General features: G+C 43.3%; 2 protein-coding genes across 3 annotated transcripts; one reads left to right on the plus strand and one right to left on the minus strand.

The window, feature by feature from the left end:
* Positions 1–12,320: 12,320 nt before the first annotated feature.
* Positions 12,321–16,516, minus strand: cmpk (cytidylate kinase). Of its 2 annotated transcripts, XM_080838069.1 has the most exons (6): positions 16,312–16,516; positions 15,619–15,765; positions 15,070–15,222; positions 14,598–14,674; positions 13,745–13,841; positions 12,321–13,512 (listed from the first exon to the last, which is right to left on the minus strand). In XM_080838069.1, the coding sequence occupies exons 1-6, from the start codon at positions 16,453–16,455 to the stop codon at positions 13,471–13,473; spliced, it is 660 nt and encodes a 219-aa protein (XP_080694195.1). In that variant the 5' UTR covers positions 16,456–16,516; the 3' UTR covers positions 12,321–13,470. The 2 variants fall into 2 exon arrangements, with proteins under 2 accessions (XP_080694195.1, XP_080694196.1); XM_080838070.1 differs by lacking the exon at positions 13,745–13,841.
* A 1,164-nt stretch (positions 16,517–17,680) lies between these two features.
* On the plus strand, positions 17,681–18,989 carry fam78ba (family with sequence similarity 78 member Ba; the record flags this gene model as incomplete). The annotated part of the gene is made up of 2 exons (XM_080837741.1): positions 17,681–18,015; positions 18,467–18,989. The coding sequence occupies 2 exons, from the start codon at positions 17,681–17,683 to the stop codon at positions 18,987–18,989; spliced, it is 858 nt and encodes a 285-aa protein (XP_080693867.1).
* Positions 18,990–22,135: the final 3,146 nt, after the last annotated feature.

A 22,135-nucleotide genomic window follows, 5' to 3' on the forward strand; every position in this document is an offset into this window, starting at 1 on the left:
TACTCCTATAGATCCCCTGATTGTTCAAAGTGCTTTCACCGGACCAGACCGGGAATTAATTAAAGGTGGTGGCAGCTTATATCGCTGGTCACTTTTGCGTAACCTTCCTAGTAACGCCATCTAGTGGCACTTTAGGAAAATATTACATTGGTGGCAGCGGTGGGATTATCTTGAACTGACAAAGTATTTAACTTGTATTATCATGGAGCACGCTGAGAATCGGGCATCTAACGTCGTAGTAGCTGGGGCTGATGGTGGCTTAACGGATAGGGTTGGTCGCCCAGTTTTCATGCCTGAAACATTTACTGGCCAGAGTCGTGACTGGTCTGATTGGTCTCAACAATTTGAGTTGGCAGCAGGTGTTAATAATTGGAATAATGACCTGAAATTGAGATTTATGTCCCTTTTGTTATCTGGTAAGGCCAGGGAAGTGTATGGTGGGCTGACTGTAGATGACCGAAGTAGTTACCTAAAGTTAAAGGCAGCACTAAATAAATGCTTTGACCCTTGTGAGAGTGAGGACTGGAATCGTGCCAGTTTCTCTTCTAGGAGGAGGCTATCGTCGGAGTCGGCGAGAGAGTTTGGCAATGCTTTGAGGCGGCTTATTTCTAAAGCATATCCTACAGCTAATGGTGCCACTCAGGATCTGTTGGCACGTGAACATTTTATAGCTCATGTTGGGGCAGGTGAATTGCGAATTCAGCTCCGTAGTGCCAAACCAGCCACATTAGAAGTTGCCATCACTTTGGCGTCAGAATTGGAGCTTATCCGAGAATTAGAACACAGCCAAATGGGAGCAGCAGATGCCAAAATTCGTGGGGTGTCTAGCACTACTCAAGACTCCCAAATTACTATTTTGTTACAGACTGTAGAGAGTCTGCGCCAAGAGGTCAAAACATTAAAAGTTACTGTCGATAAGCTCTCTGCCCCTCGAACCAACAATACAGCTATGCCTAGAGCACCTAGAACAGGAACACCGATGCCTAGCTGGGCGCCTGCAAATTGCACAGATGCATGTTGGGAATGCGGGTGTAATCGGCATGTGAGGAAAGATTGCCCCTACTTACAGGGAAACTAGAGGGGGTGAGTAAAGATGGCCAAATGCTCACTCCCCTCCCCGGTTTTTCATCTGGCCTGCGAATTAGTGCTTCTTTTGGGTTCCAGGGTATTGGGGTGTTCTTACCGGCTAAAGTCGGGGGTGTAGACTGTAACCTGCTGGTAGATACTGGGGCCCAAGTTTCCGTAGTGGCCAAAGAGTTTTGGTTGCAGGCCACTAATGGTGGTTCAGACCTGTTGCCCTATTCAGGGACCGTGTCTGTTGCTAATGGGGATCAAATGAAAATCCTTGGGAAGTGGTCGACTGTGTGCCAATTGAACTGTCTTACACTGGTTGCTGAATTCTTAGTAGCTGATATTCCTCTGCATGAGATACTACTTGGTACTGACTTCTTATTTAAGTTTGGGGCTGTGATAAATCTTGGTGAGAAAAGCTGCCTGATTATGGGCCAACGGCTGCCATTGTGTTTGAGTAACTCTGCTGACCAGGCCCGAATGATCGTTATTGAGCAAGACGTGACAGTCCCTCCAAGAAGCGAGTTCATTATCCCAGGTAGCGTAAAGGGGTTACATGGGGAACACCTTGAAGGTATGGTGGAGCCCTCAACTAATTTGGCGGCAGATGTCTTGATAGCGAGGGCTGTGTGTAGAGTTGATCAAGGTGTGCTACCACTCAGGGTGCTTAATGTAACAGAAGATGAACTGGTGTTAAGGAAGGGAATGGTCATTGGGACTCTGCATACAGATGTTGTAGTGGGAGAGCACGCAATATCAGTAAATGGTGCTGTGGAAGTGTCACCACAGACGGCAGATTCATTGTTCAAACAGTTTGGACTCAACGACCGAGGTTTTAGCCCCACCCAGTTACGAGCCATTAGAGAACTGCTGAGTGAGTATCTGTCTATTTTTAGTCAAAACGATTCCGACTTGGGAAGGACCCATCTGACTTCCCACGAAATAGACACTGGTCAAGCCAAGCCTATAAAAATGGCCTCCCGTAGGGTGCCACTTCATCTGCAAGAAGATCATGTCAAGCAGATGCAAGAGAGGGGCATCATCCAACCATCTTGCAGTCCCTGGGCAGCTCCGGTAGTGCCGGTGAGAAAAAAGGATGGGGGGTTGCGGTTTTGCGTTGATTACAGGAAACTGAATGAGGTCACTCGAAAAGATGCATACCCCCTTCCACGTATAGACGATGCCTTGGATAGCTTGCATAGTGCTAAGTGGTTCTCTACCCTCGACCTCGCCAGTGGTTACTGGCAGGTTGAGGTTGACCCTCAAGATCGCCCCAAAACTGCCTTTACAACCAGACAAGGTCTATTTGAATTTAATGTTCTTCCATTTGGATTGTCTAATAGCCCTAGCACTTTTCAAAGACTAATGGATCTGGTGCTGGCAGATTTGCAATGGACCACCTGCTTGGTGTACTTAGATGACATCATCGTGTTTGGGCAGGACTTCGCACAACATCTTCAGCGGTTAGGCCAGGTATTGGCCAAGTTAAAAATGGCTAACCTTAAGGTAAAACCTTCCAAATGTCACCTCTTTGCTACAAAAGTCCAATACTTGGGACATGTAATTTCAGCTACAGGAGTAATGGCGGATCCTAGCAAGGTAGAAGCTGTGCGTGCCTGGCCTACCCCTAAAAATCAGACTGAGGTACGAAGCTTTTTGGGGTTAGCGTCGTATTACAGACGGTTTGTGAAGGGATTTGCAGAGTCGGCTAGTCCATTACATAGGTTGACAGAGAAGGGCAGACGATTCTATTGGGATGAAAGCTGCCAGAAGGCTTTTGACAAGTTAAAAGCCTGCCTTACTTCTGCACCTATTCTTGCGTACCCTGATCCACAGCGAAGCTTTATTTTGGACACAGATGCGAGCGATGCGGGTATCGGGGCGGTCCTTTCACAAGAGGTGGATGGCTTGGAGAGGGTGATAGCTTTCGCAAGTAGGGCCCTGACTAAACAAGAGCGGAAATATGCCACAACTAAGAAAGAACTCTTGAGTGTAGTTGCTTTTACAAAGTATTTCAAGCACTTCTTGCTTGGTAAACAGTTTCTCCTAAGAACAGATCACAACTCCCTACGATGGCTGCATAACTTTCGAGGCCTCGAGGGACAGCTTGCACGGTGGCTTGAACAGCTGGCTGTTTTTCAATACAAGATCATCCACCGGCCTGGTAAAGACCATACTAATGCCGATGCGCTGTCGAGGCTTCCAGCATATATGGGAGACCAAGTAGAGGTCTTGGATGACTCCTTGGGTGTAACCACATCGCAGGTCTGTGTACTGAAACCAAGTCATACAGAAGAGAGAGAGCAGATAGGGGGAGCCTTAGCAGAGCCAGCTGAATCGGTAGGGCTTGCCTTGCTAGAGGATGACATGATAACAAGAGCGCAGCATACTGACCCAGAGTTGAAAGTCCTGATTAAATTGAAAAGTCAACTGAGGGACAAACGGGGTGTGTCGGACACCTATCCTTCCCTGAAAAAGTTTGGTCGTGTTTGGGACCAGTTACAGGTACAGGGACAGAGACTGGTCCGGGTGTTGCCTCCAAAACCGTTTTTTTTGTTAAAGACCCAAATAGTCTTGCCCCAGTCCATGGTGTCTGTGGTGCTTGGTCAGTTGCATAATGCCGTGACTGCAGCTCATTTGGGTGTGCAAAAGCTCCAAGGGAAAGTCAAAGAGCGCTTCTATTGGCCAGGATGGTTTACAGAAGTAAAAAAATGGTGCCAGGAGTGTGCTGAGTGTGGAGCTCACAAACAGGCGGGACCAACCCCTCGGGCACCCCTTGTCCCCTCTGTTACCTCTCGCCCTTATGAAAGGATTGCAATTGACATCTTGGGCCCTCTGCCTGAAACATCACGGGAGAATAAGTACATCATGGTGATGGGAGATTATTTCTCAAAGTGGACCGAGGCTTATGCACTCCCGAACCAAGAAGCAGGGACATTAGCCAAGGTACTGGTAGATCAGTGGGTTTGTCGCTATGGAACTCCCAGAAGCTTGCACTCCGATCAGGGGCGGAATTTTGAGTCCAACTTGTTCCAGCAACTTTGTCAGCTGTTGAACATAAACAAGACTAGGACAACACCCTACCATCCACAATCGGATGGCATGGTGGAAAGATTTAACCGTACCCTCCTGACTATGCTGGTCTTCTATGTGGATGAGAATCAACAGAACTGGGATGCTCTTCTTCCATTTGTGATGATGGCTTATAGAAGTAGTGTGCATGCGAGTACTGGCTTCACGCCCTATCGAGTCATGTTTGGCCAAGAAATGGTACTGCCTGTTGATGTGATGTTAAATATAGATGGCAATGAGAAGTTCCCCTCGGTTAACGCTTATGTGGAGAAAATCACCGAAAGCTTATCCACAGTAGTTGAAGCTGTAAAGAAGCATCAGGCTAAGGCTTCAGAAAATCAGAAGTTTCATTTTGATTTTAAAGCACAAAATCAGTTTTATTCAGCAGGGGAACTGGTATGGTTAAAGAATAAGGCCCGAAAGAAGGGGGTGAGCCCAAAATTACAGAAGCGGTTTAAAGGGCCGTACACAATTGTTGAAAGGGTATCAGATGTGCTCTATCAGATACAACCTCAGGGGGGAGTCACAAGTAGTGTGGTACATTTTAATCAACTGAAACCATGCATGTCTCCTCCAATTGCAGAGGCAGTAGTCCAACCAACTGGCGGGGTGAGTGAGCAACAGGCTACAGCTGGTCCGGTGCGGCCCAGAAGAAGGGTGAAAGACCACAGCAGCTGGGTGTTCCGACGGTCTTACAGGCCGGGAGCTCAGGGCGTCGATTTACCATCTTCATCTGCCGATCCTCGCTGGGCTGCTGTGCCTGCTGCCGGGACACCTCGCCTGCCTACGGCCAGGATTCCACTCCTGCCTGCTGCGCGTGCTGCTGCGGAGCCGCTCCTGCTTCCTGCTGGGGCACCTCGCCTGCCTGCTGCCGGGGTTCCACTCCTGCCTGCTGCACCTGCTGCCGGGGCGCCGCTCTTGCCTGCTGCACCTGCTGCCGGGGCATCACTCTTGCTGGCTGCACCTGCTGCTGGGACCCCTCCTCTGTCTAATGCACCTGCAGCTAGGGAGCCTTCCTCACCTGCTGCAGCCACGGCTGGGGAGCTGTCTGCTGGGGGAGCGTCTCCAGTGTCATCAGAGCCAGCGTCTCCAGTGTCATCAGAGCCAGCTGCTGTTGGGCTGGATGGGCCTGCTACTAGAGGCCTGGGTCGGCCGGAGCGAGTTCGAAGACCCCCTGTTTGGTCACGGGACTATGTTCTGTCTTCACCGGGACTCGGGGACGAGTCCATTTCTCAGAAGGGGGAGTAGTGTGGTGAAAATGTAACGATGAACTGTGACAGGACACACAACACTGATTGCACTCGGCAGTCGTTGATTGACAGCAATGGCTGCACACACCTGAAGGTGATGAGACTGAGGGTTTTAATAGCGGTGGAGGGAAATGGTCAGAGAGACGAGAGAGGGCACGCTGTAGGTAGTCGCTGGTGTTTCACACGGACGGGGAAAATGATTTGAGGCGTTCGTGGTTGGCTAGCACCACCGGCGCTGAAGAGACCGGGGAACCACTTACTGGCCCGGAGGTAGACAGTGGGGGAATCATAGATAGCCAGGAGAGCATGGGTGGACGCCAGTGGAATTACCTTAACGAGCGTGCAACCAGAGACTTGTGGCCTGCTTTTTAGCGAGACGGGGGAGTCTCGCTGCACACGGACAGGGAAGTCCGCTTTTAACTAACTCTACTGTTTGTGTGTGTGTGCGTCCTTCGGTGAGCGTTGTTGACGGTCGCTGCGCAACTGTGATATGTAATTGAAGTCTGATCCTTGTCACGTGTTTTATAGTAATAGTATTGCATGTTTTTCTACGGTGTATTTATTACTGGATAAGTTTGTCTTTTAAGTCATATTTATTGACTCTTGGAGTGTGACTTAAGTCAGATTTATTGACTCCTGCTGTGGTAGAACCTATGAATTGCTGTGTCCTGCTCTAACTTATTCACGTGTGCTGTGCCATTTATTCAGACGTTATTGTGTACTCAAAGTTGTGTGTTGCGAGTGGGTCAACGTGAGCCTTTATATGAATTTAAATAAAGATAATTGTTACTCCTATAGATCCCCTCAGTGATTCTTGAGATAAGGGACAAAACAGGTTTTGATTTTCCCAAAAAATATTTGGATAACTTCCAAAATATATGATTACATTTCTGTCAAATGAAGTTTTGTCTATCCAAACATGTTTTGGTTCAACCTCCCAGTTGTATATTTTTTATGTTAATTGAATGTTTGCTGGGTCAGCACTTGATTTTTGTCAACACCATCATAAACATAAATAGACTTATGGAAATGATTTTAAATGATCTTATCAGAAATGTTTGTACTCATTAGTTTTCCCAGTTCCCCTTATAATGTACACAGGTCTTTAAATCATTAAAAACAAAAGTGTAGAGCCAAAGAAGTCAATGTTAAATGAGTAGAATTGAAATCATACCACGAATTACATTTGTCTTTAACCTTCAGATTTAACAGAGACATTTTTAAGCATTAAAAATACACACCTACATTGGAAATGTGTTAGTCTTTGAACAAATATCCTTCAAGGAATGAAACAGATACCATTTTTTTTTTAAACTATAAAATACTATATCTGAAGGAGTTGACACTCTATATCTAAACTAGATTTAATTCGACACATGAAACTGAAATAGCAATAAAAATCCATAGGAAGTGATATTTTTGGCATAAACAGCATTAAAATGATTAAAATGGACACTAAAATGGCCTTAGTCAACACCATCAGAGAAAGTCAACTCCATCAGACACAAATGTTGATGGTGTTTGATGGTGTTTTGATGGTGTTGACGTCTGATGGTGTTGACAAAAAAAGTACATTTCTCCTTATATCACACAAGATTCTCACAGGAGCCATCTTGTTTATCATCTGTTGATCATGGTCCAGCCAATCTATATAAATAAACACTAGATTGCAGAACATTTTACTCTAATGTTGACTCTTTAGCCATTTTGGAGTTGATACGCTATGGTTGTGACGTGTGCATATTAGTAAATAGATATGAAAAACAAAGTATTATTAAAAACTTACCAGAGCTCAAATTTTCTCATGTCACCAGGAAGACCAAGGAGGAAGGAAAGGGGTCCTTTGAGTTAATGCTGTCCTAAATTATTCCAGATTTTTTCCCCAATTTAAAAAAGTCTGATGGTGTTGACGAAAACTCTGGACACATGTTCAACTGACCAGAAAGTATATTAAAAATGTTTAAAAATTATTTGTTTTAATGTCTGTGAAATAAATACTATGTTATTTACATATGATATAGATAAAGTTAAATTTTATGTCACTTTTCAGACTTTTTAAAGCATTGGAGTGTGATGTGACCTGCTTTCGGACATGGGTTTTTGGAGGCACTGGTCACATATCACATCATTTAGAATAAAAACTAAATGTTAGACAACAACAAAACACACTTTGTTGTGCTACCCTTTTCCTGTTGATGAGATTGGTGAGGCTTTTTAAAACATATTATGTACATTTTAAGATGAAAAACTGTGATTTATGTCCCGGACATGTTTTGTCCCAGGTCTCAAGAATCACTGCCCTGATTGTTCAAAGTGCTTTCACCGGACCAGACCGGGAATTAATTAAAGGTGGTGGCAGCTTATATCGCTGGTCACTTTTGCGTAACCTTCCTAGTAACGCCATCTAGTGGCACTTTAGGAAAATATTACAGTATTAAGAAGAGCCGTGTACGTTCATAAAGAATCTTTACAATTAATAAGCAATCAAACAGGTAGCAGCTACAGTTAACAATTCAAGTGGAACACTGGACTTAAGGTTTTCATCATCAGGGTTTGGTAGGGGCACTTTATCTGTCCGTTTCGTCATAAATTTAAGTTATGATCCTGAGGAGGGAATAGAGATAGGGAAGAGATGTTTCATTTTTCTCCTTGAGCATGGCTTTCATTGCTATCACAGCATTAACAAGATAAAAGCAACATTATGCAACTATTTTACCCTTCAGAATGGGTTAAGTGTGTTGTTGTGTTGCACTTGTTTAATGTTTGACTGATTTATGAAAGTTGTTCACTAACTAGTTCGTTAGCATCCCTAGCGATTAGCTATTTTTGCATAGGTTTGCTTTAACGCTAGCTGCTATTCAAGTTATTAGTTGGACAAATTAGCCTAGCCACATTTTTCAATAACAGCAGTCGTCTGTTAATGTTATGCTCTAAGCCTAAATCATCCACTCCACTCCACTTACCGCGGCCTTTCTTTTTCTTTTCTTCATCTTCTTTTTTCTTCTTCCTCTTCTCACTACCAGATGGGTAGTTGTTCCTCTTCATTTTCCCTCAGCTTCGTTCTGTTCCGAACATCTCACATTCCCTAACGTTGTATCCACCTGTTCTATCCTGGGCTGGATTTTGACTTGGCAAAGCCAATGTCAATCAATCGGAATTTTGATACGCACTCGTCTTTACCCACACTGCCCTGCGCTTGGCCCTCTACCCATCCGAGTAAGAGAATGAATTTGTTCATTGAGAGTAAAATAAGGTGTTATAACAAATACATTATTTTACTATACACATGCATAATATATGCATGTATAATTCATGCTAACCTATATCGTGCGTAATCGATGGCATGGATATTTTCACAGGGATCACAACGGTCACCGTGAGACTTTCTCATTCACTCCTTGAGAGAGAATCTTCCTCTTCTATAGCTTATTCTCATCGTTGCGTTCATTCCACACCATAGATACAATTTTGGATACATGTAATTCTATGAGTGTGATGTTCGTGCCGCAACCGACAATGTGAAATTCGCATTATATATATATATTTTTTTTTATCAGACCCGCTTTTGAGGGCCCCCTAGTGGCGCGGGGCCCCAGGCAATTGCCTGGTATGCCTAATGGGATGCAGCGCCTCTGAGTCCAGGTTTGAATAGTTTGGCAACAAGCAAAGAGTGTATGTTCAACAAAGTGAGGGGGAGAGGTATAAAATTGAGTGTCTCTTGCCAACAGTTAGACAAGGAGGGGGTAGTATTAGGTGTAGGGTGCCATTTAATCCTCAGGAACAGGTGAATTTGGCAAAATTGATGGAATCATGGATAAGAAAGTATACCATAACATTCTGGTGAGGCACAGGGTACCTTCTGCGAGTCGTGTTAATGGGCCTGGATTTATTTTCCAAGAGGACAATGACCCTAAACATTCTTCTAACTATTGCCGGTACGACCTGTGACATAAAGGAATCTGCTGGAACATTGAAAATGATGGACCGGCCCTCTCAAAGTCTGGACCTCAAACCCATCAAGCAAATTTGGGGCGAGTTTAAAATAAACTGGACAGATCTATTGTACATTCAAAGGAAAGCCTTTGGCTTGAGTTGCAGAAGGCATGGGATAACATTAGTGTTGAAGTTCTCAAGAAATATATTGACTCTATGCCAGAGAGATGTGCTGCTGTAATTGCTGCAAAAGGTGGGCGTACCAAATATTAAAGTTAAAAGTGGTTAAAAACACTAGGACTCACTTCATCTGTTATTTGTTGTGCTCAGAACAACCATCTGCATGTTTCATTTACATTATGAAATTAAATCATGTTTTGGAGACAAAAAAAAGGTCAATATTCCCAGATCTGTCAGGTGTTCTAATAATTTTGGCCACCACTGTATATATATATACAGCCGCGGAAAAAATTAAGAGACCACTTCAAAATTATCAGTTTCTCTGGTTTTACTATTTATTGGTATGGGTAAAATGTACATTTTTGTTTTATTCTATAACCTACTGGCAACATTCCTACCAAATTTCAAATAAAAATATTGTCATTTAGATCATTTATTTGCAGAAAAATGACAATTGGTCAAAATAGCAAAAAAGATGCAGTGTCTTCAGATCTCGAATAATGCAAAGAAAACAAGCTCATATTCATTTTTAAACTACACAATACTAATGCTTTAACTTAGGAAGAGTTCAGAAATCAAGCAAAAGGAAGCAAGTTTTTCTTCCGGGACAACGTTGTACTTTGCCTGGCTGAGGTTTGTAAAAGACCATAAGAATTGAACCAAAGCGGACTGGAGGTTCTTCTAAGTTCGTCTTCTCTGATGAGTCCAATTTCACAGTAGGTGCAAGACTCTGTGGCTTGTAGGCCTCTCCAGGTCTCCGTCTAACCATCAGACGACCATGTGTTGGGCAAAGCTGAAAATTGGACTCATCAGAGAAGACGAACTTAGAAGAACCTCCAGTCCGCTTTGGTTCAATTCTTATGGTCTTTTACAAACCTCAGCCAGGCAAAGTACAACGTTGTCCCGGAAGAAAAACTTGCTTCCTTTTGCTCTGACAATGTTCCCCAACTCTGAGAAGTGTTTTTTCCAGCAGGACAATGCTCCATGCCACACAGCCAGGGCAGTAAAGGTGTGGATGGAGTACCACCAGATCAGGACCCTGTCATGGCCAGCCCAATTTCGAGACCTGAATCCCATAAAAAAACCTCTGAAATGTGATCAAGAGGAAGATGGATGGTCACAAGCCATGAAAAGAAGCCGAGCTGCTTGAATTCTTGCGCCAGGAGTAGCATAAAGTCACCCAACGGCAATGTGAAAGACTGGTGGAGAGGCATGCCAAGACACATGAAAGTTGTGATTTTAAATCAAGGTTATTCCACCAAATATTGATTTCTGAACTCTTCCTAAGTTAAAGCATTAGTATTGTGTAGTTTAAAAATGAATATGAGCTTGTTTTCTTTGCATTATTCGAGATCTGAAGACACTGCATCTTTTTTGCTATTTTGACCAATTGTCATTTTTCTGCAAATAAATGATCTAAATGACAATATTTTTATTTGAAATTTGGTAGGAATGTTGCCAGTAGGTTATAGAATAAAACAAAAATGTACATTTTACTTTAACCCATACCAATAAATAGTAAAACCAGAGAAAATTATAATTTTGAAGTGGTCTCTTAATTTTTTCCGCGGCTGTATATACAGTCGTGGCCAAAAGTTTTGAGAATGGCACAACTATGCATTTTCACAAAGTTTGCTGCTTCAGTATTGTAAGAAATGAAAGAGGTTTCTTTGTTTCTGATGCAGCAATCTTTATTCCAATAATGTGCAGTGACGAAGCAGCCTTACTCCGGATTCAGCAGTGTAGGACTGAATAACCAGCATTCACAATTCTAGGCATATATACTGTTTTAAGACCACTCCTAGGCCTCTAATGTAAATGAGCTAGGCTTGTAATGCAAACAGGTCTGGCAACCTTTTGTTGTGGTGTATGATAATCTGGTTTCTCTGTCTGAGATGGTTCTCAATGGCCTCCCCCATTCCCATACTATGATTAATTGCAGTCACTCACACCTCAGTTTGCTTCCTGACCCCAGGTGTCTGAGGAAATCCAGTGTGGGACTTTCTCTTTGTGACCATGATAAGATAACCATTTTGGGTATTCTGCTGGTGGTCACAGCAGCTGCTTGATCATGAATCTTACAGTGTCTTTACATATTTTTGTCAGATGTTACTATGGAAGACTGAAGTATAATTACAAACATTTAATAAGTGTCACTGGCTTTCATTGGCAATTACATGAAATTAATGCAAAAAATATTGACACTTTATTATATTGAACTTGCTAAAATGTTTTAATTATACTTCAGTCTTCCATAGTAACATCTGACAAAAATATCTAAAGACACTGAAGCAGCAAACTTTGTGAAAATGCATATTTGTGTCATTCTCAAAACATTTGGCCACGACTGTATATTTCATGACGCAGATAAGTACCAAATGGTTGACTATATCAGCATTGGCCTTGCAAGGTTCAGGGTGATTTTAAACAGAAGATTTTTTTAGACAGAATTTGTTTTTATAACAATGGTAATTTTGTCCATTTTAACACCAGCAACAATGTTTCACAGTACAGTGTTATCTGTCACAGTAGAGTCATGAAATTTAGCTTACCACTAAAAAAAACACACATTTAAGAGTCCACTACCCGTGCACGTGCACAGAATTCAGTTTGGTATACAATCATACATATATGCATTGTGTATGTGTGTACGATTGTGTATGTGTGTGTCAGAGGGTTCAAATCCTAAAAAAAACACTTGAGCTGTAGTGATAACCTCTATGAAAATTACTTTTTGACCAAGAACACTGGACAAAAAAAAACGTCAGACAAATATTCATCTTTCCAATACTTTTTTCTTTACTAATTGTCAACAACAGCCATTCTTATAGCACAAACAAAAACAAATACATAAAGTTTTTTTGTGCATTTGTGGCACAAGAAGACTTGGCGGTGCAGTAAACTGATGTCCAGCTAATTGCAATGACTGGCCCCAAAGAACTGTTATTGTAACTTTAGCAGACAAAAAATGCCAGCAGTGACACTAATGTGTTTTATTGCTCCTTAACCAGCTGTTTCTCTGCCTCTCTAGTCATCCCCTCTGTCAGTTCTCTACCGTGAGACAGGTACACTTGTCAAAATAAGCAGATGTTTTATTTGCTGATGGGTTAGCTATCCAATGTTTTACTCTCAGTATTCTTCAACAACACAAGACTGATCTTTACAATGTGAAGATGACAATGATTGAGTGTAAAGAAATGTCTTCGAAACGAATACTCTTCTACTATTATTGAAAAATATGTAAGCTCAGTCCAAATCTTCATGATGGGTAAAGTAAAAAATCTCTAGTCTGACTGACTGTAGCCTAGCAACTGAGTCATAGGGACTGCAATGTAAAATGTCACTCTATCAGTCAGTATGTCAAAGTCACAAAAGACAGCTGGTTTAGTGTCAACCTTAGGCAAATTCAGTCAATACAGGAATCTTCATGGTTGGAATTGAACTTTGGACATTTCTGCTTATCAGACAAGACACAATGTTTGACGTGGAGACATCCCTGAAACGAAGGTTCGCAGATATCACTACATATCTTCCCAAACTGCCCTAGAAAGTCTGTTCCCCACCCACCCTCATTCAGGAGCAAACGCTAAATGTAACCGGTTGGTATCTATGCATCTATGGACAAATGTAACTACAACTCATTGTTTCAGTCACAACTCTGCTCTGCAGCCCTTCTCAGAATGGAACTTATGCTTAGATCTAGAGTCCATTCACACTCATGCACACTCTCGCACATTTATATACACTCACACAATTTATGCTTAACTAGACTAACCTTCCATATATATATTTACACACATACATATACATGTATATATATATATATATAAAATATTACATGAGTAAAAAGTCAAAACATTTGGACATGTGAACGAAGCAAGAGTATTTGCTGACACTGATAAAAAGAAAACGTTGAGTCACTGTGGCGGGCACACTCCTTGGCAGCTTAGATGCGAGACAATCCTCAGCCCTCCTTGCCGAAGATGCTCTTCACATCCTCAAACACCTGCAGCAAAAGGAGACGGGAGAAATGATCAGATGTAATCGGCCCAGAACAGGTAGCTACAGAACACACAATGGGCACGAGGGCCGGAAGATCCATTCAGAGACACCAAGACGGCATTTTCCTTTGAGCCCACCACACACTATTAAGTCACGTCATCTGTGTGTGTGTGTGCGTGCGTGCGTGCGTGCGTGCGTGCGTGCGTGTGTGCGAATCACAGAAATGTCAGCCTCACCTCCTCCACATTGCGCGAGGCGTCAATGGTGTGCACTTTCCCCTGTTTCTCGAAAAGGTCAATGATGGGGCGTGTGGACTGCAGGTATGTCTGGATCCTATTCAAAAACAGGTTACACTCCTCTGATTAATCAATCATCCAACCACACTGTGGTCCCCCGCAGGCACATTGGTACTGTTGGCAGTGTCAATTACACCAATTATTTTTTTTAAATAATAATAATAATTAAAAAAAAAAAAACATTTAAGACACCAACGCCACTTCTCGTCACAGTGCACGCCATTTCAGAGAAGTCAGAGAATACATTTATATTAACTTGAGATAATTGCTTGTGGTGCTCCACATCAGTTTTTAAACTAGTCTTCTCCATAGCTTGGAAAGCTGATCAGAGAGCTGAGTATAAGTCCTCATGTGTGAAGCCAAAAAGCATCTTAACAACCACCACCACCACACACCGACATACAAACATAGGCCCACTTCAGGTATCGTCATGTCTTGATACAGCTTGACCAAGGCTTTTTTTTAATGCTATTCCTAGGGCTCAACCCTTCACTGCAAGTCTACCAGCTGACTGTTCAGCATATGTGACTTCATTAGGGGGAGCACAGCTGAGAACACTTTGGCTGCGTAAGAACACATTTTCGGGCGTTCATGAATCAGGCGGAGGTCTTTTCTTACGTTGGTCTTCCAAGGTCCGTAAGAAAACATTTCAGAAGAAACTTCAGAAAATGTTTGAGAATGATGCCCAATGACATTCCACCTCACCTGAATTTGCATTCTCAGACAGAATGTTTGTGGAGCAAAACCACAGTGCACTGTGAGGTCAGCTGTAGGCTTTGACAGCGGTCCTTACCTCTTCTCCATGCTCTCTCTGTTGTCATCAGTACGACCGCTATTCTTCCCCCTCTCTAGACAGCGGTCAATACACACCTATTGGCAGGGATACAACACATCAACCCAGAGAAGAACCATGTGTTTCATTCCTCATGCTAATGACATTTGTTTTTTCGTTGACACTGTTAGCTTGTAACAGACCACTTATGATAAAACCACTATTTTAGGCAGAGGACACAGAGGACACAAATATAGGTGAGACAAGATTACTTCAGCATTTCCAGAGTTTGTGTAGATTATGTGTACAGGCAGCTGAATACTCCTGATTGGGTCCTCATGCATGACATGACATAGTGGTCAAGTTCAACCAGATCACAGATATGATGTTACTTGAGAAAACACTTCTTCTAGTGTTCTGTTTCTAAAAGATTGACCTTTATATTTGATATATTATGACTTTACATTTAACCTTTTTTCTGATTATAGCCCACCTCGTTGCTACAGTCAAAAAAGAGGACGAATTTGACATCAGCTTTGCCATCCATAACTTTGTTCCAGCCCTGCAGGTTGTCTTGGTTACGAGGAAATCCATCGATTAAGAACCTAAACTTCTGCTCATCTGCCTGCGTGGTGGATTCCATAGCCTGGAGAAGACATGAAAGGGTGAGAATCAAGGCATATGTCCCTGACATAGAAATGGCAACAATTTAGCCGTGAAAGAAATGAGTCTATAAGATTACTACGACTAATCCAATTTTTTTTCCAAATAACCTCTGGAGTTTCTACACAGTCCTGGCTCTGTAATGGACTGTAGAAAGCCATATAAATCAGCCAGTCAGCCAATTAGTGCATTGCTTCAGATACATGAAGGGGGGGGGGGGGGGGGGGGGTAATCTGATTGGCTGTTGAGCGCAAATATCAACAATGTTTTCCCATAATCGTGGACTGCATCTTTAATCAAGAAGAAGCTTTTTCAGTCCCTGTCATTACTGCCACCATAAGATAATCGTTTACATCAGCAGACAGTCATATGTCCCAACCTTTTTAAGCAAGTTGATGGTGATCTCAACAGGTACAATTTTGCCATCTTTGATATAGTTATCGATGAGCTGGCCAAACTCTGACCCAGTTCGGCTGCGTTCCTCCCTGAGCAAGTCTCCTGCAGATAGATGGCTGTAGTTGTATTTCTATACGAAGAGGACAAAGGTTAGCCAGAGAGTCATAACTAAAGTCCACGTTTCTGTTAAAATGACATTTAAAATGAGGTTACATACACATTCATGCCCGAAGAGCTGTAACATAAGATCGCAGATTTGACATTTGGCCAGTAGCTCAAAACGCATCCTGTTCCATTGATGAAATCTGGAGTCATTAGTAGGATATGACACGTCATACTGGGTCCAGAGAACCCAGCTAATTAGCTAAAGAACTTATACATTCTGAATAATCCAGCCAAGGCATACCTTGCCACAACAAAACAGTTCTGAGGATAAATACCACTAAAAGTAATTTTGTAACTCTTCACCTTATTTTTAGAGGACACCCGGAAGTTACGCTAGCTAATGATTTGCCTGTGCTAGCAACTAGGATAAAAGCCGAAGGCCAATGACAACGCAAGGGATGACTGAAAATGCTATGGATATGCTAATTTAAAAGAAGAACATAAAATAGTTACAGTGTCAAGTACATTAACGCATATCATCCAATTATCGCCCTCCATTCACGTTTCTTACCTCAACGATTTTAGCGCATTGTGTCCCTTTCCCCGCGCCAGGCCCACCCAACACAAATACAACTTGAGGCTTCATGGATGAAACGACTCGGTGCACTGCACTTGGAACTTTTTCTGCCAGCCTACCTAGTACTCTGAAAATCATAAACTGGTGCTAATGGTGATGTCTTCAAATATATGAATGACAACCAACCCCAAAGATTCGGATAGCTTGCTGAATGAACGGCGGAGTTGTGTCACTAGGGAAGTTAGCAGCAATGATACCATATCCGCCATCCACTTGTTCATCCAATAAGAAGAGAGAGGGAGTGTTCATGTGGTACAAACCGCGCCCCTCATTGACAGTGACTCTTTCAATGCAGAGGGCTATGCAACTGTAGCTCCCCACCCCCGCCTCTCTCCCCCATGCGCTTGTGTTCTCTAGCATCAGCACCTAACCCCCGCTGAACAGCGACCGTCCTCGAAGATACGATGTTATCGAGAGCGCTGTACTGTATACAAGCGACAACAGTAATGACGACGAGACCTGCCGATTACCAAGCCAATCATGGAACATTTCCGACCACGGGAAATTTCAAATGAGAAACTTAAGACCACGTTTGCGTGTTTGTGGAGCCTCCATCAGCGCTTTTGTCTCTTCCCCAGTTGTGCAGGGTCTCTCTGATGTGGATATGGAGAATGGCAGCGCACAAAGGAGAGCAATAAAATAAGACCAAGCCTTGGGCAGTGGGCCTTCTGTTGTGCACAGATGAAATGATTCCTTGCCTACCTTTCAAAATTTTGGTCTTGCTTCGTTGAGCTTATGGTTAGTTTCACCTATACGGTGTCTGCCGTATACCTCCCAGATCTCCCCAAAAAAATTGAGGGCGCCGCATCCTGATGATGCTGGGAATGTCAGTCACCTCGGAAAGAGGAACCCAAACACCCTCGCTGCTTCTCCAGCTGCCTACACGCCACTGACATGACAACGCGTGGCAGGAAAACTAAAATCAAAGGGCTCAGACCTATAGCCGGACGTGTGAGCTGGAAAAGAAAGCGTCTCTCGCCGGGTTGCCACACTGGAGGAGGCCGAAGCGCGTCTGTTGGGGACAAGCACCAAGGGCAGTGCGGAACTCCGACGCGCCGGAGAGAGACTGGGAGAGGTATCGGTGTGCCGTACCCTCCTTACCCAGATAAGGTCGCATTTTTTTCTGTAACTGTATGCCCCCAATGGTTGAGGATACAAGCATGATTTTGATGTAACAAAATGTGGATATTTCTATCATCCGTGTTTTTTCACATTTGTACAATTTGATAGTTCGCACAGGCAGTGTCAAGTAGGCTAAAGATTATCATGATTCGAGGCTGATTATGGAACAGCAAAGGCACCGATGAATAAACTGGTTAAAACAGAACTCACTCTACCGTCGCTGGTCGTTCTGGCACTGCTTCTAACCAGTACCATGGGTTGCATTCAGAGCATCGCCTGCAAGCCACGAATCAGACGGGAGAATATTGTGGTGTATGAGGTTTCAGCATCCATTGACCAGTGCCCGACAGTGATTGAGGAGAACTCACCGATTGTACTGCGCTACAAGACGCCCTATTTTAGGGCTTCTGCGGGTATTGTGATGCCCCCTGTGCCAAGAAATGAGACGTGGACTGTAGGCTGGATTCAGGCTTGCACTCAAATGGAATTCTATAACACATATGGGGATATTGGAATGTAAGTATATTTCTCTAACCTTTATTTCTCTAACCTGTCTTAATATCACGAACCCAAACGCCACCAGATTATGCAGCGAGACCAAACTAACTTTTATGTAATTGCATACTCACAGAAACCAAAACCCCACACTTTTGAACATCTGTGAGGCATTACTTTTCCCTTTTTTCAGCTGATTTAGATTTATTTTGTTTTGAAAACATCCATAGATGTCAAGCATTCCTTCTCTATTTCCCAGTCCCTCCATCTATTAAAGTAAATTATATATATGTTAGATGAAGTCCTAACCTCCTCTTCCTCACCTCTTTCTGCCTCAGCAAAAAGCTATTAACTGATCCTTACCCCGTCTTCTTAACTGTGCTCTTCCCCTCTCTCTCTCTCTCTCTCTCTCTCTCTCTCTCTCTCTCTCCTTCTCCCTCTCTCTCCTCTCTCTCTTCCGTTGCCCTCTCAGGTCCAGCTGGGAGCTGCCGGAGCTGCGTGAGGGCCGTGTCAAGGCCATCAGCGACTCTGATGGCGTCAGCTACCCCTGGTACGGCAACACCACGGAGACAGTCACGCTGGTGGGCCCCACGTACAAACCATCGCGCTTGACCGTCAGTATGAATGACAACTTTTACCCCAGTGTGACCTGGGCGGTGCCCATCAGCAACAGCAACACGCCAATGCTGACGCACATCACGCGCGACCAGAGCTTCATCACCTGGTTGGTGGCGCTCAACGCTGTCACCAAAGAGCGCATAGTGCTGCAGACCATCCGCTGGCGAATGCGCGTGGACATCGCCGTAGATCCCGGCATGCCCCTTGGCTCACGGGCCTCGCTGGTGGGCCGGCCACACCAGGAGCAGCCTCACATCCTCAACAATCCGGAGCCCATCCCACCCAACGCGTTGGGTCGGCCCAATGCCAACGATGCACAGGTGCTGATGTGGAGACCCAGGAGAGGGGCGCCGCTGGTGGTGATACCACCTAAGTAACTGCCGGTGTACCTGAGAACTCACGAGTGGGAGTGTCGGGATTAGAAAAGTTTTCCCCCTAACCTTAACAGAGGAAAGATACTACTGGATATCCAGACATGCGGAGAGCAGGGTGGAGAACATGGAGGGAACATGGAGAAATGAATCTGTGGTGCAAATTGCCTGCTTTTGGAGAGGCTCGGTTCAGCTGAAAGTTGATGGCTCTGCACAGCGCTCGTTTGCAACCAATACACCGTATACACTGCATGGGAGGAAAAGAGAAAGAGAAAACTGCTGCTGCTGAACATGTCCTGAAGGCGAAATGGGCTATTGGTGTCAGGCGACACACGCAAGCTTATGAGAATATCATGGATATGAAACTCTGTGGGTCTCTGGAACAGAGCACCTTAAGATCCTGCACTAAGACAGTAAAAAAAACTAATGAAACAGTGCTTGTAGCCAACAAAATTGGTTCGAGATGAAACTTAAGAGCCAACAAAATTTAGAGCCACATTTTCATTTACTAAATTAAATTTGTTTCTATTTGTGTCTAATTCAATGAATTTATAGATAGCAAAACTGATTTTTCTCAATTGACTGATTTAGATTCGGAAACAGCTCAGATTTCTTCAGGAGGAAAGAGCATGTGTCACCACCACCACTGATGACCATTTAAAACACCACCCTCACCTGAACACAGCTTCCTATGCCTCGCATGAGAAAGGAAGTTAATATTATGGTTGAAACTGGAGGTGCTGCACTATAGGGCCAATCCCAGTGAGTCATGTGACACACACACAGACACACACACACACTCCATCTGTGACGCTCCCTTGCTTCCATTATCCCCTCCCATCTGTCTTTTTCCACCCGCCCCCCCCCCCCCCCCCCCCCCTGATTTTTCCATCTCTCTCCCACCCTCCGTCTCCTCTCCATAGGTGCGTACTACATCGTGGGGACCAGGATGCCATCGTCAGGACATGCCTGGTGTGAATATTCAGTGTTTTGTGATTGAAGCTGATAGGTGTTGACATTAGCACTGTCTGAAAGCTCAACTCTTCGGGCTCAGTGCACTGATAGGTCAGTGGGAGCTCAGAGGGTGTGACTGTAGCAGCTCCCTCAAGAAATAAACGGAAGAGTAGTCCACTACAGCGAGGTGCATGCTCTTTTTATGTCTGTTTATTGTTTGTTTGTATTACACTATTGTTCAAATAGATTTTTTGGGGGGGAGATTTTTAGTTATGCGCGTATCATGTTTTTTTCTTGATTCAGCTAAACCTATCTGACGTAAATTCCACCAGGATTGCAAAAAAAAGAATTTGGAAGTAAAAGCAGAGTCAATTTAACAAGTACAGGTGCATACAGTATGTTTTCAAAATTTTAACACTGGTTCCTGTCGCCTTTGATAATGAATGTCAGACCTGAGCCTGTTTAGCAGGTTGTCAAAGGTCTAGTCCAGGCGCTTATGAAACACTTAATGCACACTCAGGGTAACCACTCCTTCAAATGGTCACCACCGTCACTTAAGGACATTCTGCAGTCTCTTTGATGTAATAAATCCATACCTCTGTTTCTTTTTCTTCACTTCACTTCTGTCTCCTCAGTTTCAAAGTAGTCTGTCTATCACTGGCTGACTTCAAGCAGCGTGTGGTTGCGCCTCCAATGCTCTTCCTTCAAACACACCAAATGATGACACTCGTAGTGAGTGAGTGAGCCACTGGAGGGCCCATAGTAACACAGCATCTAAAAATCAAGGTTTGAAAACACCAGCAGCATATTTGTGGTTTAACCTTTAACACAAGAAAAAGACTGAGCTATTTGATACCAGTGTTTTTTTTCACCATAACTGTATTCTGAGCAGCAAGAATGACTTTCTCTAATGTCCAGAAGACATTCAGCTGTCACTACTGTAATACTTTAAAACATGAACTGAACTTCAGGAAAATCCATGTAGGGGTCATACAACAAATGATTGCATGATGAAAGTCGTTTACTCTTTTATGTAAAAATTATTTACAGATAAAGGACCACTATGGCAATGTAAGTTTAATGAAGACAGCGAAGATAAATTCAATCTTTAGTTTTTCAAGGACATTCTCTAAGACAACATAAGGCTTATTTTATTCTATAGGTGCCAGAACTCTTTTTTCTCCTGAGGGAGTTTTTGTACTACTCATGACACATTTCTTAAAAAGGTATTCACCGTGGCAGAGCATCAGGGCTGTAGCTTACACACTTACAGTGTAACACATAGCAAACAATAAATTGAGCGAGACAGATCTTGGTTGCCTGGTTTCAAGAATGTCTCGAACAACAAACGTGCACAAAAGCTTTGTCACCTCTTTCATACATAGTGAAAGACGGTTCCAAACTTTAACTCCAGTATTTGTTCATATGTAACAGATTAATGAATTCCCCAACATGTTCACTTATTTTATAGGATTTTTTCTGTGGTCAAGCAGAAACATACCCTGATCCTGTCACGTCCACTACAACAACAATTCAGTTCACTCCGTGCTGTCTTACCTCATCTTGTTTCTTCTTAGGGTACTCTCATGACTTACCGTATCAGTTTAGGGATTATTTTGCTTTCTAAATCAATGTTGCCTCAATCCAGAATCAAGATGCATATGTAACAATTATCTGAACTGGTACACCAGAAAGACATGATTGTATTTTCTGTATGATTTGGTTACAGCAGCACCAGGTAGGGATGGATGTAATATGCTTAGGTGATCATCTCAATGAAAAATTATATCTTAACACCAGAGTTAAATGCATGGCCTTCTTTTCTGTTCTCTTTACATCAATATGAATAGACAGAGAGAAAACATTGGTATTTACTTCCACCCAATGAACACAAGACTATGCAAGGTAAGAATGATAATGGTGCTGAACCCTTAGGGCATGACTGAAGAGCTGACTTGAAACAAAAAGGTAAATAAACTATTGTTTAAATTGGTTTCTGTGTTTGCATGCATGCTCTTTTGCATAACATACCTGTGACTGTCTCAGTATGCTTTGTGCTGAATGCACAAGCCAGGAGCAATGAGGTTAAAATGCTTTACCTGAAAACTTCTATTAAACAGTATCAACCTGTCAAATTCATACCGCCTCCAGCAGCTGTATCTGTGGTCAGTTTCAATGAATCCATTTCATCGTATAAA

Source organism: Sprattus sprattus, assembly GCF_963457725.1.
Source record: "Sprattus sprattus genome assembly, chromosome: 4".
NCBI lineage: Eukaryota > Metazoa > Chordata > Actinopteri > Clupeiformes > Clupeidae > Sprattus > Sprattus sprattus.